This window comes from Tiliqua scincoides, chromosome 2, assembly GCF_035046505.1.
Source record: "Tiliqua scincoides isolate rTilSci1 chromosome 2, rTilSci1.hap2, whole genome shotgun sequence".
In the NCBI taxonomy this organism is placed as follows: Eukaryota; Metazoa; Chordata; class Lepidosauria; order Squamata; family Scincidae; genus Tiliqua; species Tiliqua scincoides.
The window spans coordinates 50,516,306-50,540,212 of record NC_089822.1 but is presented as its reverse complement, the minus strand read 5'-3'; the positions used below and the strand labels follow the sequence as shown (position 1 = coordinate 50,540,212).

Sequence of the window (23,907 nt, the reverse complement as noted above, 5' to 3'; positions counted from 1 at the left end):
AGTGCGGACAGGACTGCAGCCTAACTCCTCAGAACACCCCTCCAGCTGCAGCCAAAGCCAGCCAGATGGCTCCCTGAAGACTTGCACTCTACTCTATTTGCTCTGATTTTCCCGCCCCGAGGAAGTCCCTCAACAGAGCAAGGTGAGTGAGTCTAGCTTTTCGAGCTCTACGGCTTCCCGGCTGCGCCACGTGACCGGCTGCTGCCGGCTGTGGACGCCGCGCGCGGGGGGAGGGAGCGGTTGGGCAACATGGCGGCTGCGGCGGCGCAGGAGCGGGACGGGGGCTTCGGCGACGGGGAGCGGCTGGACTTCCTCAAGGAGAGGCACGTGCGGTTCTTCCAGCGCTGCCTCCAGATCCTGCCCGAGCGCTACTCGTCCCTGGAGACCAGCAGGTACCGCGGGAGGCGCCGTGCAGGGGGGACCGCGAGTGTCTGCCCACCCCTCTCCCCGCGGCACGGAGCCCTCCGGCCCCTCCCGTGGCTTGCCCTGCCGCGATGCCTCCTCGCGGGAGGGGCGCTGCTCCCTTCAAGCCCGGTCCTGGGTCTGGGAGGGCTGGAAGCAGGCTCTGGGCTGAGCTGTGCCCAGGCTAAGCCGGGTCTGAACGTGTAGTGGGGAGGCAGGTGAGGCAGAGCCTCCCCACCGGGGTCCTTCAGAAAGCATCACCACCATGTGAGGCACTCAAGCACTCACAACCCACGTACAGTGGGTGGGGAGGCAGGTGAGGCAGAGCCTCCCCAGAAGAGTCGTTTGAAAAGCATTGCTGCCATGTGAGTCGTTCAAGCACTCACAACCCACCTGGAGGCTTTGCCTCACCTGCCCCCTCCCTCCCTCCCTCCCACCCACAGCACGGGGGGGGGGGAGATTGTGAAAGATTGATACCTTTCCCCTGATGGTGAAAGATTCTTCCTTTCCCCTGTTTTTTTCCAGTATAGGTATTACTCTTTATGTGTGTGGGACAGGCACTGTTGTGTGAAAATTGATCAATGGGTGGATGGCTGTATGCCTCATGTCATATGGGGCATGAAAGAGAGTTGAATAAATGAGCTGCTGAGCTCTGAGAAATAAACACTAGAAGGGGTTCTTCAACACTTGTTTTTCATTCAGTTCTTTAGCTTCATTGTAATAGCTGTAATAACTAGATACAAAAGTACCATTAGTACATTGCTCTTGCAAAGACTGAACTTGCATCTGCCTACTGTGCCAACAATCTTTTCAACTTCAACATGGTCCTCTGCCTTCTCCAAGAGAAGCAGGCAGTTACATTTCTTTCCCCGGTCTCCTGTATGTTATCCAGATAGGTCCCTTAGATATACAGTAACTATGCTGTGAAGTAGAATCAGGTTTTGGGCATCTAAGGAGGGAATGAATGGCCATCTTGTGGTATGGTCATTGGGACTTGGTAAGGCATCTTGATGGGAACAGGAAGATCCATGGGCCTTCTCAAACATGATGCTGCACTGTGTTCCTGGTCTTGTTGTAAAGCAGTGTTTTGTATATAATAGAATGTACTAGGATGTACTACTAAATAAATGTAAATAAATGTAGTACTAAATAGAATGTACTAGGTTGGCTACTACTCTTCTAAGAAATGAGCAGAGTTCAGGTTAATAATGGTCCTTATCTCATACACATTTCATACAAGACAGTCACTGGTGTACTCCCTTTATTTTTCTTTGGGCAGTACTACTACTCCATCATAACAGTTGTAAAACTGTAAGGCAGCAATTCTATACCAGTTTATGTGGAATTCAGCCCCACTGGACTCAGTGGAACTTATTTCTGATTACATAAGTGTGGGATTAGGCTGTGAGACTTTTGCAGACTTGTAACACAAGGTCTCTGCAATCTGAAATAAGGAGAAAAAAGAACATGCATTACTTGAAAGACATTTTGGGAGAAGTTTATAAAAGCATTCCTTAGAAACTGAGGTAGAAAAACACATTTCTTTAGAAGGTTTGTTGTGCTGATTCTCATCCTATGCATATACTCTGGACAAATCCAGTTAGGTCACTGCTTAAAAGTATTACAGGAATGGCAGAGAAAACTTGGAGCTTTGCTGATTAGGATCTCCACAGACATTTCCCCCTAAGATTTGTGGAAGGATACAGGGGTGGGGGGTAGGGTTATGAGAGGACAAAAACACCAGGAAATCTTAGAAATGGTCTGTTGGGAGTGGGGACAGGGAGAACCGAAGAAGGCAATATGGAAGTTGAATTTGGGCAACAAGAAATCAGTAGAGCTAGTTTCTCTTACCAAGGACTAAAAGTTTGAAATATTTCTGCTTATGAATGGATTCAGTATTTTGGGAATAGTTTCCATTTTTATTTTGCAGGTCACATGGAGAGAGATCAATTACTCCTTTAAGCTTAGGTAATCTTCTTACTTAGAGAGTCTTAACTAGCTAATTTAAATGAAACCCCTTGAAACATCTTGTAGGAATGTCCAGAAAAGTACATGGTAAAAGGTGCTTAGTTTTCTGCCCTTCAGATGCAGGTGCTTGGGGAACGCTGACCTCTTGGACTTAGATTTAACAGCATGCTGCTTAGTACTTGTACAGCATTGTTATTTTTTAAATAAATTCTCCATACCTCTCTACTGCTACAGACTTATGGAAACATGTCATCTGTCTTCTTCATTCCACTGTGGTTCTTACTAATTATGCAGATGCATCATTAGTAACTAGTCTGTGATCTCAGAGTCAGATTCAAGAACTGGTTGCCAGTAAAAATGGGTGCACCACATATGTATGTGCTTGGTAGTTATTATTACATTACCAGATTTGGTAAACATGAATCAAGATGCAGGTGCATCCAAGGCTGCAAAGCAAAGTCAGGGGTGTCAAACATAAGGCCTGCAGGCTGGATGCGGCACCCAGGAGCTCTTTATCCAGCTCCCATTATAATTGGGCTTTCCTAGAGCTGCTCTTTCAGCAGTGCTGAGGCTCTGAGAGGGAAGGAGGCCTCAGAAGGCAAGGAAGGAAGGAAACCCACAATAGGTTAAGGGGCAGACCAAGAGGGGTGAGAGAGGGAGACACTGCCAAGGCACTGGGAGAGCCCAGTTATCATGCAGACAGCCTTTCAGCAGTGCTCCTTCTGCCAAGTTTGCTGACCACTTCTTAGCTGCGAAGTGGTGCTATGGCAGAAGCGGCACTGTTGAAAGGGCGGCCCATGAGATAACTGGGCTTTCTCATATCTTGAAAATGTAATCAAGATTTGCACATTTTCCTCATCTGTCATTTGCAACTAATGAGCTTCCGTGTGAGAACACAGTGCTTATTACTGGCCATCATCTACTTACTGGAATTACTTCCTGCCTAATGATGTCACTTAGGCTGTCAACAGGCACTATGACTACTATAAGTCAACCTATACCAAACAAATTTGGCATCCTGGTGTAAGTCATGCTTTATTGTTGTTTGAAATATTTTAAACTGTGAATGGTGCCTGACTCAAATATTAATGAGTGATTAGTCTCTATCTAATGAATACTGTGTACCTCCAAAGTGGAGTTAAGCAATACAGTACTTGGTCTTACAGAAAACATGACAGTACATGAGTTCAGTAGTGCTCTTCAGTTTCTTTGTAGTTGTGGTCGTGTTCAACCAGTAATTTCTTGGTTCCTGTTGTGTACTTAATTAGAAATCTTACCAGTTTAAATTCATTTTGCTTACTAATCAAAAAGATCCGAAGTAATTGTCTTCTGCAGCAACTCTTGAGATAAATAACAATTCTAAGTTAGTGTTCAGCTTTTTAATGGCCAGTGTGCTATACACAGTGAATGTTTATGTTCCATTTTGGACAGTGTTTAAAGTGTCATACGTGTATACTGATAGAATAGAGGGAGATGTTAGACAATTCAAGATGAAGTCAAGACAGGACAAAAATATTCTGGAGTCTTGTGCGGTAGTGTATTCACATGGCATATTGCACCTGTGAGAACAGCTGGTCCAAGAATGCGTAGAGCAGGGGTGTCAGACTTGTTTCATACCAAGGGCTGAATAGGATTCATGATGCCTACTGAGGGCTGAAAGTGATGTCATTAGTCAGGAAGTGATGTCATTAAACAGGTCATAACCAAAAATAAGCACCTTTTCTCACTTAGGAACTCATTAGCTGCAAATGACAGAAGAGAAAATACACAAATCTTGACCATACTTGAAGATATGGGAGAGCCCAATTTTTGTGTGGGCTGCTCTTTCAGCAGTAGCACCTCAGCACTGCTAAGCAGCTGAGACCCCAAGGACCAGATAAAAAGCTTCTGTGGGCCACATCCGGCCCCTGGCCCTTATGTTTGACACCCCTGGCGTAGTGCATTCTAGTTGTTTGAAGTCTTGGATTTCCAACTCTTTGGAAAAACAAAATCTGGATAAGAAGCAAATATGTCTTGGTCCTGAATATATTTTTGTTCATTTGTTTAAAAGAGATTTGTATGCTACTATAATTTTGGATATTTATAGTAGTGCAAAGTCTGAATCCAGGAATTCTAAAAAATTATGGAATTAAGATACAGTTTACATTTAGCAAGTCATATAGGAGAATTTCCCAGAGTCATTTTCTGATTGAGGAGTTGTTCATTCGTTAAGTCATGTCTGACTCTTCATGATTCTCCGATGCTCCATGGACTGCAGCATGCCAGGGCCCCCTGTCTACCACTAACTTCCGGAGTTTGTCCAAATTCATATTCATTGCCTCCGTGACACTATCTGACCATCTCATCCTCGGCTGTCTCCTCCTTTTGCCTTCAGTTTTTCCCAGCATCAGGGTCTTTTCTAAAGAGTCCTCCCTTCTCATGAGATGACCAAAGTATTTAAGCTTCAGCTTTAGTATATGTCCTTCCAATGAACAGTCAGGGTTGATTTCTTGTAGGATTGACTGTTTTGATCTCCTTGCAATCCAGGGGACACTCAAAAGTCTTCTCCAACATTGTATTTCGAAATTTCTGATTGAGGCAAAATACTAATTCAGGGCATTCATAGTATGTCTCTTCACCATTTTCTGGGCAGAATGTTTCACAGTTACTAGTATACTGTATATCAGTGTTTCTCAAACTGTGGGTTGCAAACCAAATTCAGGTGGGTCCCCATTCATTTCAATAATTTATCTTTAAAAGAACTTCTTCTACTGTTACTTTATCCTGTGTGTAAACCCTTCAGCATGGTATGGCTATGTAGTGTTGTCTGTCTTATCCTGAAATAAATGTGAATCCCCTGTTCAGAAGAGAGATTTTTTAGTCTTAGCCGTTATGGTGTTTTTCACCTGCAGCCATGCTGGAGCTTTTGTTCAGTGCAGCTCTAGTGAAGATCTGTTCCACTCACTTGGTTGCATTTTTCACATTACCATCCCCAGCTGTCTGGGGTCACAACATGAGGGCACCTCTATCATCTTCCCATCTCTGTATGATTTCTAGGACTAAACAGCTCACTGTGAGAGAAATTTGCTATGTTATCTGTGTCATGATATTCTGTTCTAAAATTGTTCCCGCTGCTGAAGAAGTTGTTTCCCTCTGCTCTTACTGCTGATTAGCTATTCGTTATACAGTTTCCTGAACATGTTGCTGTTGTCCTTTCTCTGAGAATGGACTGCTTCCTGCTTGCTCATAGTATCACTTCTGCACTCTTTGCCTCAAAGTGAAATTGGTTAGTTAAGCTTGACAGCAGTACAGCCACCTGCTTATGGAGTTGTTTCAAGTAGATCCCTGCAGCATTGTCAAATTGCAGTGCTCTTGTCTTTTTCAGTTCATGCTGGAACTGACATGTGTGCAGGTGCCTTTTGTGCAGCTCGTGCCTCTTAGAAGCATCTCTCTTATCCTTAGAAGCCATATGTTGTTTTTGGGTTGTAGTAAAATGCTATTTCTTTTATTTCTTTCAGGTTGACAGTTGCTTTTTTTGCACTCTCTGGTCTGGATATGTTGGATTCCTTAGATGTGGTGAACAAAGAGGACATAATAGAATGGATCTATTCCCTGCAGGTTCTTCCCACAGAAGACAGTGAGTGAGTTTTTTGCGTTTCTATTATTGACTTTTCATAACATTCATTTGTGTTTTTAGCTTTTGAGAATAGAGTGGTCTCTCGTTCACAGTAACACTGAGCTGTTGCAGTCACCTTTCTTGGGTCACAGTTGTAAATGTTGAGCAGTTCTAAAATGGCTAATACCCACTTAAGGCATGTTGCAGGCTGATGAAGTGAAATCTGGCAAGAGTGTTGCATTGTGCTGACAGTGGTTTTACTATGTGTGTAATAGATACAGCTGTCATGCAAAGTGGGCAGTTTTCAAGTAGAGGGTGTGCTTTTCTGTCTCTGCATCTTTTAAAATTGTTGCTCTGATAGACTGTAGAAGAATCTGTTGATATTGTGTCTTAGTGGCCTGTGATCTGAACATGAGCCAGTAGTGTGATGCAGCTACAAAAACAAAAAACTAATGTGTTGCTGGGCTACATTAGCAGAGGCATAGTTTTCAGAGAGGTAATAAGTAATAGTAGTGAGAGGTAATAGTTCCACTTCATACTGCACTAATCAGCTCTCACTTGGAATACTGTGTTTAGTTTTAAACATTGTGTTTTAAGGACCTTGATTGTAAGATCTGTCTGGCACTAGAATAGCCTGCCTCATACAGTTGTGGGCTCTCCCTCATTGGAGGTTTTCAAGCAAAGACTGTATGTTCCTCTGTCAAGGATGCAGTAGTTGCCTGCACTGAGCAGGGGGTTGGACTAAATTACCTCCATGGTACCTTTCAGCTCTATGGTTCTTTGACTGTGCAGTTTCCTTGGTGTGCTGGGTCTGGCCTGTGACCATAGTTTGCAGGCCCCTGGTCTAAATCTTATAAATGGTTGGCAACCTTCAGTCTTGAAAGACTATGGTATAAGCCTACAGCACCCGGTATTCCCAGGCGGTCTCCCATCCAAGTACTAACCAGGCCTGACCCTGCTTAGCTTCCAAGATCAGACGAGATTGGGCATGTGCAGGGTAACAATGTAATTATGATTATTGTGACTAAGATTTATGACCAAAGGAACATTTGTATGACAGCACCCTTCTGTATTGTAATTGCTTTGGCCCAGCAGACACACAGGAGTTGTACTTTTGTCTTCAGGCAAGTCTTTGGAATTGCACTGGCTCCCCAAGTTATTGATGTCTCAGTTATGGATGGCTGTGTTGGCACTTTTGCACAGGCAAAATACTTAAAGTGAGTATTTTGTAAAGCCAAATCCTTTTTTCCTTCTGTAATACTTTTGCAAAGGTGCTATAGTGCTGGACTAGCAAGAACTGGATGGTTCAACTTAAGTACAGACCCCTGGAACCTAACCTGTACTTAAGTTAGTGATGGGGGGATAACTTGCCTTATCTGTACAAAATGAAATCCATCCACCACCAACCACCACCCCTTGCTATCACCAAGCTTTATAGTTCTAGCTGTCTTTAGAAAGGTAGCCATTCCAGGGCCCAATCCTATCCAACTTTCCAACACCGGTGCAGTGGCAGTGCAGCCCCAAGGTAAGGGAACAAATGTCCCCATACCTTAAAGAGGCCTCTGTGACTACTGCCCCATTGGCATAGCATCACTGGCACTGGAAAATTGGATAAGATTGGGTCCCCAGTCTGCTACAGTAAACAGTCTTTTGGCACCTTTCAGACTGAACAATAGCTCTGTTCTTTAAGCTGCCACAAGACACTCTCTTGTGTTTCTAGAATAACAATTGATGCAACTGTGTGGAGTGTGTTCTTGCTTTTGTGAATACTTGGACTCTTTCAGTATAGTGCCATTTATAAGAAACTGAACACTAGGTGGTGCCATTCCATAATGCAATTACAAAATACTTGAGGTTACAGCAGTCTTTTTTAGGTTTCTTGCCAATAAAAGCTAATGGAGCATAGCCAATTTTGACATGTCTGACTCATCTGGATTCTGCATAATAATATTACATATCACAGAAATATCACATTTTGTGCTATTTTGGACCTGTTTTTTCGCCTTTGTTACCCATAAGTAGAAATATTTGCCAAGTGAGAAAATGTGTCATGCATCTGCTAAAGTGAGCTCTAGGTCATAGCTGACATTTCCAAAACAGCCAGTACATTCTCCACAAGCAGTTTTGCCTGGTCTTGTCTTTCTTCTTTTTCATGGTGAACACTACTTGACATTAAAGGTCCCATCAACAAAGACTTTCCTGTGTTCCATTAACATAGGTTGTATTCTGCAGTCACCTTCTGCAAGTGGAAGAAGCCACTTTGCCTCCAGAATGAGTGGTGATTTTTATTGATCTCTCCTTCTCTCTTGCAGGGCTGTGGGTCACTCAACTGCTCTTGAGGGTCCTGCAGTCAGCAGGAACAAATTTTCAGGGGGCTGTAGAGGAGAAGGAAATAAGCAAAAATGACTCCTCCTTGTGCAGATGAGGCTTTTTCTGATCATGGAGAAATACTTTAGGATACAAACAGATACTGCTTGATAGTTGCTATGGAGTGGATCTTGGCATCTGAATCTTGGCAATGTTTCAGAAAGATAGTGTGTTTGATTCACTTGCCATGACTGAGCTAATTAATAGAAAATGTATCTTATCCCCCTAGTTCATTACAGTAGTTCTGATGGTAATGGCATTTTTTTTGTGATCTAAAGCGAAGCTAATTTTAAACACAAGACCTTGAAGTTATGAATCACAGCAAAATATGTAACCTAGAACATTTCTTGGAGAGCAGCACTATAAAACAATGAGTTGTACAATTTTTATCATTCTTATTTATTTACTCCCCAACATCTGTATAAATATGAATAACTATGTATTAACACAGTTACTTTCATTCATATTGGTTTGGAACTAACTTCTGCCACTGGAGTAATAGCAGCTTGAATTTTTTAGGCATTTAAACATAGATGCACCATTATATCACTTCCCATAAGCAATTCTTATCTTGTATCTAAGTTCAAAGATGAGTTGCATTTATTGCAAACAGATCCTAGTGGACAGTGCTCCTGGCCATTCCAGCGCCATTCATCTGTTGCCGAAAACATGACCGGTAACCCCTTGCTGTTTGTGAAGAAATCAACTGGTAAAAGATTTTTCACATAATAATAATAAACTTTATTTATATCCCGCCCTTCTCCCTAAAGGGACCCAGGGCGGCTAACAACATATAAAAACACATTTAAAAACATAAATTAAAACAAATAGCAGATAAAAACATACCCTTGGAGAGCACAGGGGCATACAGAATAATAGGCAAGCCCTAGTTTAAACTTTCAGTCTTCTTTGGCATTATCCCTGACAATACAATGTAGCAGTCCTTAAAGGCCTTGAGGCCAGGTGCTGTTTTCTTCTCCCATGAAATTTATGTTTACGCTGGCACTTTTTTCAAAACAGCTGTTTCGTCCACCTGAAACATCTGCTTTACAGATTAGCCTCCTTTTCTATGATAGCCTTCAGAGTGTCCACAAACCCCTCAGAAGCCATGGTAGGCACAGCCTCTCACTCATTTTGATGTTGAGGTAGCTGTACCTTTACCAAAGGTTAGCGAACTAGCTGGCGCTAACTCTGAATGGCTTCAAGGGGGTTGTCTTCCTCTTTCGGCAGTGTGATTGTGCAGGCTTTTTCCTGGGCCAGGAACATGGTGACTGGGATGTTGTGCTAACTTTGATTCTCTATCAACATGCTCACCATTTGCTCCATTATGGTGCTTCTAGAGTAAGAGGTGGTCTTTCCACTTGCAGCTGTCCCTGTTTTGAGCACTTCTCTTTATCTTGTCTGCATTGTCCCAAATGTTATAAACAGCGCTCTCACATAAGCCAAGCATGTGGCTGACATCTGAGACACTCTTCCTTTTCTGGGACTGGTTGATCACATCCAGCTTAACATCCGTTATAATAGATTTTCACACTTCCTTCAGTCTGAGGTCCCTGGGCAGTGCAGATGGAAGCTTTCCAGACATGATCTCGCAGTGAATAGTGCACCAAATATTCCATGTGTGTCTCTCTTGCTGGCTAAACATGCAGAAGTGTGGGAAGCTTAACTGCGAGATCTCAGAAATGAGTGTGTGCAAATTGCACTTCTGGTATCAATTTGTAAATTGCGCTATTTGAAAAGCATGTGAATTAAGACCATGTATGTTGAGAGCTACCAGTACTGCTATATGAATAATTGAGGCTTTATCTTTGGAGCAGTTGTCTTACAGTTTCTTGTCTCTTCATTGTACATTTTACTTTATACAAAAAGTGTTGTACAATTGCTGTAGTAATTTGGTTTTTGTGTTGAGAGCATGTCTCTTCATAGTATGCCATGCTTTGGCAGTAGGGAGGTGCCAGTCTTCTAACTTCCTAACATGGTGCCTGTCAAGTTTCATAGCTATCAGTTCTTCCATGCATGAGTCCTGATTTAGCTAAGACTCAGACATGAGGTTCATATTCATCAGTAACTGCTGGAAGGGGGATCCCAACTAGAATGTGTGCCTTCCCATTTCCCTCACAATGTGAAACCTGTGTTGTTTATATGTCCACAGCTTTTTTTAACCACTTGCCAAACTTTTCTGCAAACCTAGTCACCTAAACCCAGCATGGGCAATTGTGCCCATTGTGCCATGTTGTGCCAAATATGGAGCCATTCTAAGCAAGGAATTGCAATGTTTTCTGCAGGTTCCAGGCTGTGTGGCAAGCTGATACTGTCCCTGTTTTTACCTATGTATGTCTGAACATAGGATGCATTGACAATGTATGTTATGAAGAAAATTACTTATAGATCTTTTTCATTTAATTGTAACTTGTTAATCATGTAAGCATTGGACATCTCGTATGTCTGTTTAAATAACTAATAAAACATTTTTGAAGTTCACGGTGAGCATGCATCAAGGATCCCCCCTTTGCCCGCTGTGTGTAATTTCTGAAGTTGGTACATACTTGATTTGGCTTCAGTATACTAATTGCAGTTTCGTTGGGATTTTTTAACCTATTTAATTTCTGTAACTCAGTGATATAGGGAATGTGAACACTTCCTTGAGGTTTATAGTTTCAGTTTTTTAATACTAAGTGCTTGTGTAAATGTGACTGGTTGTGCTTCAGTAAAAATAGTTTATTCCCTCTCCAGGATCAAACCTGCATCGTTGTGGATTCCGTGGTTCTTCATATCTGGGAATGCCATTCAATCCATCCAAGGTTAGTTAATGGTATATGGAGAAGTAGTCTCTGAATGTTTTCTCTTGTGATCTTCTAATTATAATAATATATACAGGTGTGTGCCATTTAACGATGGGAATCCGTTCTCCAATCCTCGTTATGTGATTAGGTTTTAAGTGAACATTCACTCCATTCTAGTGCCTTTGTTGTGTAAACAGGCACTCCCTGCCAAAAACTAACTGGCTTCATAGGCTACTGGAAATAGTTTGCCTCTTCTTTGCATTAAGAGCCTCTTGATTGTGTAAACAGACACTTTGCTGCAAGCTAGGGGAGTCTTGACTACCTCATTAAGAGCTTCTTTGTTGCTCTTTGACCACCTGTCCTTAAGTGGAAGGTTAAGTGACTCACGTGGCTCACAATACATGTATTGTATTTGTTTACACTTAATAAACCCATCAAAATGGAAGCTGGGTGTGGTAGTAGTATTTTCTTTTAATCAATATTTTGTGATGCTGCAGATTGATATAAATGTGTAAAGTAGTATTCCATAACATTCAGCACACACAGAATCCATCAATATCGAACTTATGCAGCCTCCACTCATTTCAGTGAACCCATGCAAGAGTTCCACTCAAGGTCCATTGCAGAAAATGCATTTGCCCATCACAGTACTTGCTGGAATGTGTGTATTCAGTGATATTATTTGATTTGGAAGGCATAGAGTTGCCAAAATATACCCACAGAACCTGTACAAATTAACTGAAGATTTTATTCTGTTTTTGAACAAGCCTGAATAAATTGATCATTTGATATTGTAAGTCCTAGGTTAGCATCTTGGCAATCTTATGAGTTCCTAATAAAGAGGAATGCTGTAAGCACACACCTGACCAAACACTGCTGCTGAGCATGTCTCTGTACTCATGAGCCTTAGGGTCCAGTCCTAAACTGTCTCAGTGCCGGCACTAAGCTCCAGCACAGGCACTGGGTGTAAGTGCCGTAAGGCACATCCATGGTACCTGGAGAGGAGGGCCCACTGGTGCTGGACCAGCACCAGTTGGTGCTGAGCCTCAGCACTGTGTGGAGGGCCAGCTGGCGCTAAATAGTTTTGGGGCTGGGGGAGGCACGAAGTGGGTGGAATAGGGGAGGGTGTGGTGGGGAGGGAGAGGGGTGGGACTGGCAGAGCTGTGCTCCGCTGTATCCTATACTCCGTGTCAGGTTGAAAAGCCCAACATGAAGTCTCTCAAATCTGCGCTGGCAAAATAGCCAGCACAGTATTGAGAAGCCTCATTGCAGGGCCTGGGGCTTTCCGCAGTAGTTGTTTTGGCGCCACTGCACCTGGTGGAGCTGCTGGCTTCAGGATTGGGCTGAATCTCTTTGCATCTCTTAAGGCCTGGGTGTTAGAAGCTAATCATGCTTGTTTGCTTTTCTCTGTTGACATAAGTTGACATGACATTCAATTGTAGAATGATAGAGTTGGAAGGAACCAACCAGGTTATCAAATCCATCCCCCTGCCTTTCTCAGGAAATCCTCCTAGAACACTTCCAGTAGGTGACTATTGAGCTTCTGCTTGAAGATCTCCAGTGAGGGAGAATCCACCACCTCCCTCAGCTATCTGTTTCACTGCTGAACCGCCCTTACCATCAGGACGTGTTGTTAGCCAGAATCTCCTCTCTTTCAGTTTGTTTCCCTTGGATCTAGTTCTACATTCAGGGGCAGTTGAGAACAAATTTGTTCTTTCTTCCATATGACAACCTTTCAGGTATTTGAAGAGCGCTATCATATCCCTTTCAAACTTCTCTTCTCCAGGCGAAATACACCAGATTTCCTCAACCTTTTCTCATAGGGCTTGTTCTCCAACCCTTTGATCATCCTCGTCGCTCTCCTCTGAACCTGCTCTGGTTTGTCTGCATCTTCTCATGCTTAGAATTGGACACAGTATTCAGTTGACGTAGCCAGTTGTTCAGTTGTAGTATTCTCTCTTTATGAAGTCTTCTACCTATGACCAGGAGAACAGATGAGAATACCACATGAGCCCCTAAGTCTTTCACCCTCCTCTCCAAAGCCTTTAGTCTGAACTGGCCTGCTTATAGCTGTGCCTGGTAGTGTTATTTGTTCCTATGTGAATGAGTAGGACTTGATGTGATCCCTGGAAGAGATAGTGATAGTGATCCCTATGGGTTTGACCAGGTTTGGCAATCAACACATCTCAGAAACTGTCACCAGGAACACAGCAGACCTTATGAGCAATTGAGTCAGGCCAGTACAGTGCAACTTCCACACTCCTTAGCAGGGAATCCCCTGCGACCACCTCTTTTCTCTGCCACCCCTGGCCAAGTTGAGATTTTTCTGTGCTGCCCGGTAATACATTGCTTTAACACCTTGAATATTGCAGTGCTTCCTGAAAACTTATTATACTGTGTTGCATTAGATCTGGGTATGTTTCAGTGAGAAGCAGACCCTTGCCAGTGTGCTGCTGTTTTTGTTTTTTGCAGTCAAAGGTGTTGATGCTTAAAAGTGCAGTCTCAACATTTTGTCAGAGCTTGCTGATGTCATTAAATTTGAGACAGACATGGCAAGTGGGGCTTCTCAAAATGTGAAACCCTCCTTATGTTTCTTGAGGACCTTGTGTTGGGTAACAGGAATAAGTAATATTCAGAAGCCCATTCCAGAGTCTGCTAGGCAGTCTGGAGGAGAGAGTATAGGAGTTAGGGAAAGGCAGGATGTGTATGTTCTAGATTAGGACCAAGACGGAAGACTAGAAACCAAAGACTTTGAGTCTTTTCCATGATTAGATTTTAGGCAGGCAGGTGGGGGCATGAACAGAAAGAATATTGAACTTTTCATATTCCAACTCCAGTCTTTGGAATGGAAAGTAGGCTAGAGGTAGAGCGGAAAGCAGATATGCCAAAGGCAAGGTCAGAGGAGCCAGCTGCATCTGCAGTATCACTCGGCTGGCTGCATGCACAGAGATTCCATTGCTAACTTTTCTGCCCTGCTGATATCAGGAACGTATACTGATCAGGAGCGAAAGACACAAATAAAGGGTGTCTCTCTGAAGAGATACAACCCAAACATGTTCACACTCTTTGTAACTATTAAAGCTAAAAGGTTCTCCTTTTAAATGAGACAGTAGGTTTTCAGGATGCCAAGTATGCCATCTCTGGAAACTAAATATAATGCTGGGAGATCCATGATTGATTTTCTGACAAGTTGTGTTTTAAGGAAAATGCAGGCATAGGTTGGTGTTGTTAGTGCTTAATCTCACTGGAGAGTTGGTGCATAGCCCTTCTCCCTGTGGGCCGTGTCTGTAATCAGCTTTAGGCTGCTTATCCAGTAAGGGCAATTTTGGTATCCAAAAAGGCCCATAGAGAAAAGGGGTAAGCACATGCTCCCCCTTGACACTGCAGTAATAAAATACAAATATCTACATTTTCTTTACATATGTAGACAGACAGCGTGCCACACTGCACAGGTAGTTTTGTCACAAACATCCCAGAGACCTGTACAATTCAGCCCCTGTACTTTTGTATGCCCCTATTTGCGTCAAAACCCATGCATGTAGGAGAGCATACATCCCTAGATATAAGATAGCTTATTTTGTTGACTGACCTTGCAAAAATAAGCAAACCACCCCACAGAACAACTCAAAACTAGTTTTAGGGTTTCTTTTGTTGAATTACATGATCTTAATTCCACAGGCACTGAAAATTGTACCCCAAATAAATACCTGAAATCCCTTTGGAGCTGTTACTTAATTTCAGCATTCTGTAACAGGGTATTTTACATAAATTTAGGAGAATATTTCAAAGAAAATAGCTTCTTTTGTGCAGTGAACGTTAAGTGCTGCCGCTTTAACAGGACTGATTTGCTAAGGGCACAATCCTAACCATGAGTTAGTCTGGCGCAAATCCCTTGCGCCTGTCTAAGAGAGTTGCAAACATGCCATAAAGTACGTTTGTGCCTCCTTGGGAGCAAGCCATGCCAGCACACAGAGATGCGCTGGCACACAGAGGCTGTATCCAACCTCTGTGGTGGCTTGTGGGGCGAGCCTTGTGTCAGCCGAGCTCAGCCAACACAAAGCTCTGTGTTAGGCAGGGAGGAGGCAGGAGGAAAGCGTTCCAGGAAGGGTGGGCGGAGTGCTGTCCCAGGGGATCCCAACCCCCTTTCCCAATGCTGGATCCCAACCCCCTTTCCCAAGCAGTGTGGAGCAGCTTAAAGCCGCTCCGCTCTCCTTGGACCTGTGCCACCTCCTGAGGTGGCACAAGTCCAAGGAGACCCATAGGGGCTGCAGTGGCTTATCCAGGGGTAAGAGGATATGGGTACCTCTGGCTAAGCCACTTTGGCGCCCTATCTTGCGCTGGATACAGCACAAGCCTCCTGGCTTGCATGTTCTGGCGCAAGATAGGATTGTGCTAAAAAGAGCCTTATTCTACCCTTCTACTTGAGCCTTATTTTAGCTTAAGTATTGTTTGGACATTAGCAAAAGATGGCCATTTTAGCAGGCAGTAGAGAGGCTACTGATATTTCACTCTTTCTCAATCATTGGCTCCCCCCACCCCACTTTCTTTGCAGAGGGCTCTCCTCAGATGATTGTCTAGGTAAAAGGGGTAATGGTGGTTGAGGTTTGTCTTGTAGGGCAAAACTGGCACATTACAACCAACCATCAGTTTGTAGAAAATCTAATTCCTTTTGGTGTCAGAAATGTACACTCATCTTAAAATAGCTGCTGTGCTTCCTGCTATCCACTTGCACAGCTGCTGATATGTGTGGGTCATGCAGAGGTGGGCATTTATATATAGTCTATCAGCCACGGCTCTTTGGATGGGTTTCTCCTGACCAAAGAGTTCAGGAAGATGATCCTAGCTTACCTCTCAAATAAATGCTTTTGTCTTTATGAGCGTGTAATTATGTTCTGTTTAATGAACTAACTTTTGCTCTCTCTTGTATTTCAGGGTCCCGGTATTTCTCATCCCTATGACAGCGGGCACATAGCAATGACTTACACTGGCCTGTCCTGCTTAGTTATTCTTGGCGATGACTTGAGCAGAGTAAATAAAGAAGCCTGTTTGGCAGGACTAAGAGCTCTCCAGCTGGAAGATGGGAGGTACAGTGAATTCCTTGTTGCAGAGCACTAGGTATTTTTAGAAGGGAAAAGGTGGATCAAAATACATAATGCAAGCTACTGTAAATCAGGAATTGGCCAGACTAAATTCAGCTTGAAATAAGAGAGAGTCTCAAGTATATGAGCAAATGGGTTTTCCTCTTGCTCATGTGCTTTATTCTTTCTTCCTCCAGAGAAGGCAAATAGAGTCTAGGGTGTAACCAGTGAGTGAAGGGTTGTCTTTCTTTGGCTCCTTCCTCTTTTTTAAGTAGCACAGAAGTTAGATTTGAAGTTCGTACTTTCAGTCTATTGGAGTTCCTGTATGAGTCTGATTGCATCACTGATCAAAGTTTCATGTGCTCCAGAAACTGAACTTTAAACTATTATTCTTGCTTTGATATGCACACGCTTAGGCTTCAATATATTTTAGCTAGTTTGGTGACTTGATGAGTTGTATGCATTCTGCTGAGTCATGAATTTGCATCTTCTTCCATTCTTCTGGAACATTTGACATAGCAGCCTGACTTCCTGCCTTTAATGGTATCATTCATCATGATTTTCAAAGCCCATCTGTTAAGAAGTAGACAAGAAGTAGACTTTTAGTATAACTAGTTTCCTGCTTTTAGGATAACAAGTCATATGAGGGAAGTGGAAGGACTCTAGGTTACCAAAAGCTGAATTTGGAGAAGTCAGAGATAAAAACAGTGAATTGGGAGGTTTAGGTGTCTTTCAGTAGGGGAGAGTGGCATCACATAGGATGTAACTATATAACTACATAGGTATTCTGTAACTCACACAAATTCTTCAGCTCTCCACTCAAAGTAACTTGCTGAAGACTTGACTTGTTAGTGTTCTGCTGGGCTTCAGAACTTCTTGCGCTACTCTCCTTTTTTCTGAAATACCTGCTTTTCTAGTCTTCTGTATACCAATAAACCTGGCTCTGAGTTGTGTTTTTTTTTTAAAGCTTCTCAAACTAACCATTCCTCCATTACCCATAACAATTCCTGTTGTTCATCTCTCTGACGTGATCTCCATCCATAACTAGTTTCTTGTCCAGGCTGCGGACATGATTTGGATGGGAAAAATGAGTCCGCTTTCTCTTGGATATAGGTTGCAGACAGAAAACATGAATCACGCTAGTACTTGAATGTATCTGATTTCCTTTCGCCATGCTGTGTATCTCAGCACTATTAGTTCCTTTACTCCCCAGAAAGCAGGTGCAACTAGCAATCGTGCTTTTTTTTTGAAGAGGAGAGGACATAGTTATAAATGTGGAATTTGTATCTCCTTTTTATCTAAAATTTGAGTATAGAGTCGGTTTGCCATTGCAAGTGATTACAGTAATGAATAAAGAGAAAGTGATTACAAGTTATTAAAGTGATGAGGAAAGTGAGCATTCAGGTTGTCAGTTCCAGTTCTGGGTACCATATTTCAACTGTTGCTGAGGACTGAAGAAAGCACTTGAGGAGTAGAAGTCACTTCTGTTACTTTAAGCCTTAAAGGCCATGTTTGGATTTGGTTTCCAAATAGCATATAATGCCTCAGTCATAGGTTGGTGCATGAGAGAAATATGAAGCTGGCTATGCATTATTTAGATTAACTCTGAATGTAGTTCATAAAGTAAACTTCTAGTATGCAGCCTTAAAACGGACTGTGGTCTCTCTCTCTTGTGACTACAGTATTAAATGTATTTTGACTTTTCCCCATCATATACATTTTGAAAATTTTTGATCAGTTGAGTGTGGGGAGAGTGTTCCATTAGCCATATTTTCATGTAACCTGGTCAATTTGTACATGAGCACAATATGATTGGAATGACTTGAATTTCAATATGACACCATGACTTCAATTTCCTTCCATGATGGCGTTTAGTTTATACATGTAATCTGTATATCCTGCGATATAATTTTCTCTTTCCTACCACTTATTGAACTTAAAAAATGACTCTTCAATGGGAGCAGAATTCTTTTCTCTGTCTTCTCCTGATTCCTATGTGAGAGACAATGCAAATAATGGAGTTAATAACTTCAGAGTGAGATAATAACTATAACCTGCCAATACTCCTAAGGATATACGACATGGAATAAAAAGCACTAACCAAGTGTGCAGGCCAGCCAGTAACTCTCAAAAGTATTAAAAGGCTTAATCCTACTTGAAAGAAAAATAGCCTATAAAGTTCTTTTCTAGCATGCGATGTTGGTTAAAAAATGTGAATGTATAGGTTGTATTCAAAGGCATCCTTTGGCTGCCACAAGAATTTTTTTTGTATACTATGCCTGTGGTATTAAAGCTTTGGTACAGACAACATGTGCTTCAGCTTGTAGAGAGGAGATAACCAGAGTTGGTGAGGATGTGATGATGCAGAAGAGAGCAGTGAAATTAGAAAATGGCAAGAGAGGTGAACAGTATACTCATGTGACATGTGGATGATGCTGGAGGTGGAGATGGAATGAAAGAGGGATTTTAAAAAAGGATATTGCATGTACAGTGTATATTAGAGCCACAGGATCATGGCATGAACAGGAAAGAGTGTCCCAGAGTCTGCTGATTGGATAATTGGAATCAAGTGCCTGTCTTATGGGTGGTGGGATTTAACAGCCAAAGTTGTATATAGGCCTTTGTATTTTAAAAAAACAAAGGCATACATACGAAGTTGTTGTTTTAAACAACAGGCATACATACAAAGTTGTTGTTTTAAAAAACAAAGGCCTACATACAAAGTTGTATGTAGGCCTTTGTATTTTTAAAAAACATCCTAATGAGTCAGATTTTGGCCAAATGAAAACTGTAACCCAAGGCCCTGAAAAGCTTATGTCAGGTGTTGACAATTACGAAAACTAAGATTTTGATGCCTTCAAATTTTTGCATATTTCCTGGTGAACAAATAGAAATACTATAATCATGTTTCTCTCTCTATACCAGTTGATTATGTTTTTGTTGTGTTTTTGAGGGAAACTTGATCAAAATTACATTGCATGCACTTAAAATGTAAATTATAATTTGCATTACATTGAGGCTATCAGTGATTGCTAGGGAAAATTGCCAGGTGAGAGATTCTGGCATGAATTGTTATCGTAATTCATCAGTGTTCTATTTGGTATAGTAGCAGGTAAAAGGATACGCACAATGAAACCTTATTTAAAATATTAATAGCCAGTCAGGCGCCTGATTAAGTTGTATGAACCTCTCTTTTTCATTTTTCTTCATGTAATATGTAGAATATTAAATTTATAATTGTGTGTGACAATGAGTACTGTTTATATTACCTTGGCAGATGTGTGCAAACACTGACTTGGATCATTGGGGTAAATTATTTTGCTGCCATCTTGGGTGAGAATATAGGCATAAGAAATACAGGTGCAAGTGGCTTCCTTCAGGAGCATTGAATAGTTACCTTGTAGATTCTTCAAATTCCTCAATAGGGTATGTTGCCAAGGGGACATGAATCTCTCCCCCCCATCTGGTGTTGACAGTTCTGTTGGGTGGTTCAGAGAAGGAGGTTCAGGAAAGCATGTATTCATGCTTCAGGTTCCTGATGCATTTCTCCCTTCACCTCCTGGTCTTATAGAACCTTTGGCCTTTCCACTTTCATTCTGGGAAGGGGAGGGTATGTCCATTTAGTCAAAACATGAAATACTTAGCTAAGCAGTTAGCATTGTGGCAGGACAAAGTGCAGATTTCTGTCTCTGCCATCAGGATGATATACATGCTAGCTTCTCATGCAGAGATCCTGTAATCACCCAGTGAAGGTCTGTCGCCCCAGTCAGTAAATGATGATTTTCTCTGAGAAAGTAGTGGGTTTTAGTAATTTTTTCCCCTGAGAAATAATGAAGAGTTCAGGATTTAATTGTATGGAAGTTGCAATAACTGTTAACGCTTATATATACACACACACCACACACACATATTCAGTATAATGTCAATATTTGTTGCAGTTTTTGTGCGGTCCTTGAAGGAAGTGAAAATGACCTGAGATTTGTATACTGCGCTTCTTGTATTTGCTACATGCTCAACAATTGGTCAGGGATGGATACAAAGAAAGCCATAGACTTTATTAGAAGAAGCATGGTGAGTTTTGCCACACGTCATCTTCTTTGACTTTTCCCATTTTATACATCTAAGGGCTCTTTTTGTGAACATATATATTTTGTAGCAGTGTGTTATCAAGAAACTAAAGCAGTTTCTCCCAACAACATTGTTGCAGTTGAACCACATTATTTCATGCAAAGTACAATACACACAACTTTGTCTTTGGCATGAACAGGATGAATAAGGGGTCTCCAACATTAGGGCACGTTCTAAAAGTTTTTTGAGTACGTAAGAGTGTTTAAAATGTGAAATATTTGTGGTACAGGTTAAGTACTCCTAAACTGGAATTCCAAAATATGGAACTTTTTGAGACATTTTTTTTTATTTTTTTGCCTAGAGAAATAAACTGTGTTTCATGCACAAAATTATTTAAAATGTTGTATAAAATTATCTTCAGGCTATGAGTATCAAGGGTATATGAAACATAAATGAATCTTGTGTTTGAACTTGGGCCACATCCCCAAGGTCTCTCATTATGTATATGCAAGTATTCCAAATAATGGAAAAATCTAATATCCAAAACACTTCTGGTCCCAAGTATTTTGGATAAGGGATTCCCAACCTGTAATAGCATAATGCTGCTTTGTTTTCCTTTTTATACCAGAAATAAGAGCAGAGACTTCATGATTACTATTGAGCAAAATAGCTTCCACTTAGTGTACTGACTTTGCTTGTTGAACTTATCATCTGTTGCATGTGCATGCACATATACACAGAGAATAGGAAGCATTCATATAAAAATATTTCCTATTATTTTGGGCAAAAGATGTTAAGTATACCAAGCAAAATCAATGCATAATTATTAATAGTTTCTGCCTTTTTTGAGCAAAGTACATTTTTACAACACAATCCTCTCTGTCTGTTTGGAAGTAAGGTCCTCTGAGTTCCGTGGGATGTCCTCCCTAGTATGATCACATGGAATTGCAGGCAAATTAGTTTTGGTGTGTTTGCTATTAAGTTATTGATCAACATTGCATTTTCCAGCTAAAAGGCTTCAAAGTTATTTTCATAGGAAAAGGTTGTCCATTCATATGTATGTTTCGTTCATATGTACGCTTCTATTTATCATATTGGTTTGGTTGGAGCAGTGAAATTTTAATCTGATTCCTTAATATGATTAAAACATGCCTGTAGTATCTGGTCACAACTTTATTTAGTTTACAACATTTAAATTTCAACTGCTTGTGATCTGCTTTTGCCCTTCCTAAATATGGAACCCAGAACTGTGTTTTGAATTAAACATGTAGTTGCCTGTTCTAATGCTGTCTCTCAATGCAAATAGGGTACAGCATAGAGTTGCAAATTAATAATTGAATTCAGAGTTTTGTGTTCTTTTTGCTGATACTTTAAGTGGCTGATGTTCACACAAGAGGTTTGAAGCCTGCAAGAGTGGCTAATGCATTCTTCTAGCATATTAGAATGCCTCCTCTCTGAACCCTTTCACTTTGACCTTCTTTTTGAGGGGCAGTAGCCAGTTGGCTGTAGCTTTGCTACTAATCCCTTCTTGAAAAGGGATTGCTGTACTGCATCAACTGTCCTTTATAGTGCCAAGAGTATGGCATGCTTTTTTGCCTTAATATGATGTGGGGAAAGCACTGAGTGACTGGAGTAGTGCCTCCATAGTTAGCACTGATAGTGAGACACTTGAGTTTGAGTACCCTTGATGACACTCTTGGAAAATCAAGTGTACTCCAAAACACTGACCTTGAAAAGCAGGTCAAACAGATGGGGGGGGGGGAAATAAAGGCTATTTAAAATTCTGTCACCATGTAGGCAGCCAGCATCTGAATTGCTGTGTAGAAATTAATGCTCAAAATTTCTGTATGAAGAATTGCTTGATATAAAATACTTTTGGAACAAATTTTGCTGGATATTTTACTTCAGATCACTTCTTTCTGTACTGATTAATACCATTTTGAAGCTCAGTAGGCACTTCACCTGCAGTGCTATATGTGGTTGAGTTGCTTAAATTGCATTCATATCCATAGAATTTGAGCATCTTCAGTGTCCAGGATTGTACCTTACATAATTTAAAATTACAACTTATTCTGTGTAGCTTAACTAGGCTTATTACTTTGACGCAAGTTGTAATATATGCACATGCATTTCTTATTGCTACATGAATCTTTCAGTTATCTTTATACTTTTTTTAAAATAGGAAAATGTGTGTTGTGATGATAGGATAGTAATCCATTGTATACATAATTTGTCCAGTTAGCTGAATTTCTTAGAGGCTTCCATGTACTTTCATGTTTTATTATATGTATAATAGGTTGAAAGGTACAGATGGACACTCTTTTTATCAAAACTTTCAGTCTTATCCTCCCTGGAGTGCTGGACTTACAGGATCTTTTTTGAATGCAGTGGTGTTTTTGTGTTGAGGTCAGTTAATACAAATATAGATGTATATGTAATGGTGATATTTAAGATGTCTCACAACTTCCAGTACAACTTCCAAATCTCTCACCACTTCCAGTAGTTCCCAAACTTTGTGCCACCACAACTCACCATATCCTCTGCACTGGATCATGACTCAATGCTTGCTGTTGTGCCAGGCCCACAACCAACTTCATTCGTCAGTGCGGTCCCCAGAATGCCTTGCAGAAGCAAACCAGAAGTCGCTTCTGGATGCTTCCACAAGGCGTTTTGGGGCCTGCAGAGGCCAGTGGAGTGGGTCGTGGGCCCAGTGTGACCTAGTAGTGGCCTCTGGTGGCTCCCAGTAATGCTTTGTGTTGCAACAGTGACATTGCAACCCACAGTTTGGGCAATACTGTTTTACTTTACTGTAAAACTTTAGACTGTTTTATAGCACTAAAATTCAGAATAGTAGCTACCTTACAACATGACATTTTCTCTAAAAGGAAACTGCATAATGGAAAATGAAATCATATCTGTTCAAAATTAAACTTGTAGATATATGAGGGACATGCCTGTGAATCTTATGTACTGTAAAGTAAATGTCATTTAGGCAGATGAGTATGTTTAGTTTTCTACTGTTCTAGCTTGTCCTAATAATGTCCCCTTCATTAGAGACAAAATAGATGTCATTGTTAGAAGATTGCTGTTGTACAAAGATGTGGTTTTTTCATGATATCTTATGTCACTATTTGCAAGAAAATAAAGCTTATTAAACAGTTTCAGTATTGCAAATTGGCCTGTGGCTGAGACACGTAATTTTTTCAGTAGCCACCATCTTGATCTGGCAAATATTATTTCAGATCAATATTTTCATAGTGGTGTTGCATTCAAATGATACCTTTGATCGATAAGAAGTAATCCAGTTTTTGTACAACTTAGATTCTCTAGGCTCTAGGCATTCTCTAGGAATACAGTCCCCATCCAGACTGCATCTGAGAGTTCCACTCGGGCACCACGCAATGTTCTCTGAAAGTGGAGGACATGGATACTCTGAGTAGTCACGTTATCTGCTTGGCGACTCAGAAGGTCGCTCAACAGGACTGTAAATTCCATACTAGCAAGACAGTGAAGATCAGTTTTCTGTTTGTGTCAGGCCTTTGGCATCCCAGGCCCTGTTGTAAGCCAGGATGTGGCAGGAGGGGTCTTGATGTCCAGGCCTGTTGTGAAATGTAAATTAAAGGAACAGCAGCACTGTACTGTATAT

The 23,907-nt window shown here is 41.4% G+C and overlaps 1 protein-coding gene and 1 pseudogene across 2 annotated transcripts in view; one reads left to right on the top strand and one right to left on the bottom strand.

Annotated features, from left to right (window-relative positions):
- Positions 1 to 257: 257 nt before the first annotated feature.
- PGGT1B (protein geranylgeranyltransferase type I subunit beta) overlaps positions 258 to 23,907 on the top strand; it is a 38,219-nt gene continuing 14,569 nt past the window's right edge. Inside the window, exons 1-5 of one of the 2 annotated variants that reach the window (XM_066616144.1) lie at positions 258 to 392; positions 5,868 to 5,986; positions 11,066 to 11,133; positions 16,048 to 16,199; positions 20,132 to 20,264. In XM_066616144.1, the coding sequence (XP_066472241.1) occupies positions 5,905 to 5,986; positions 11,066 to 11,133; positions 16,048 to 16,199; positions 20,132 to 20,264 (435 nt within the window). In that variant the 5' untranslated portion in view covers positions 258 to 392; positions 5,868 to 5,904. The remainder of the gene's footprint in view (positions 393 to 5,867; positions 5,987 to 11,065; positions 11,134 to 16,047; positions 16,200 to 20,131; positions 20,265 to 23,907) is intronic. The other variant, XR_010793827.1, reaches the window with a different exon arrangement.
- On the bottom strand, positions 6,861 to 6,976 carry LOC136643467 (5S ribosomal RNA; annotated as a pseudogene).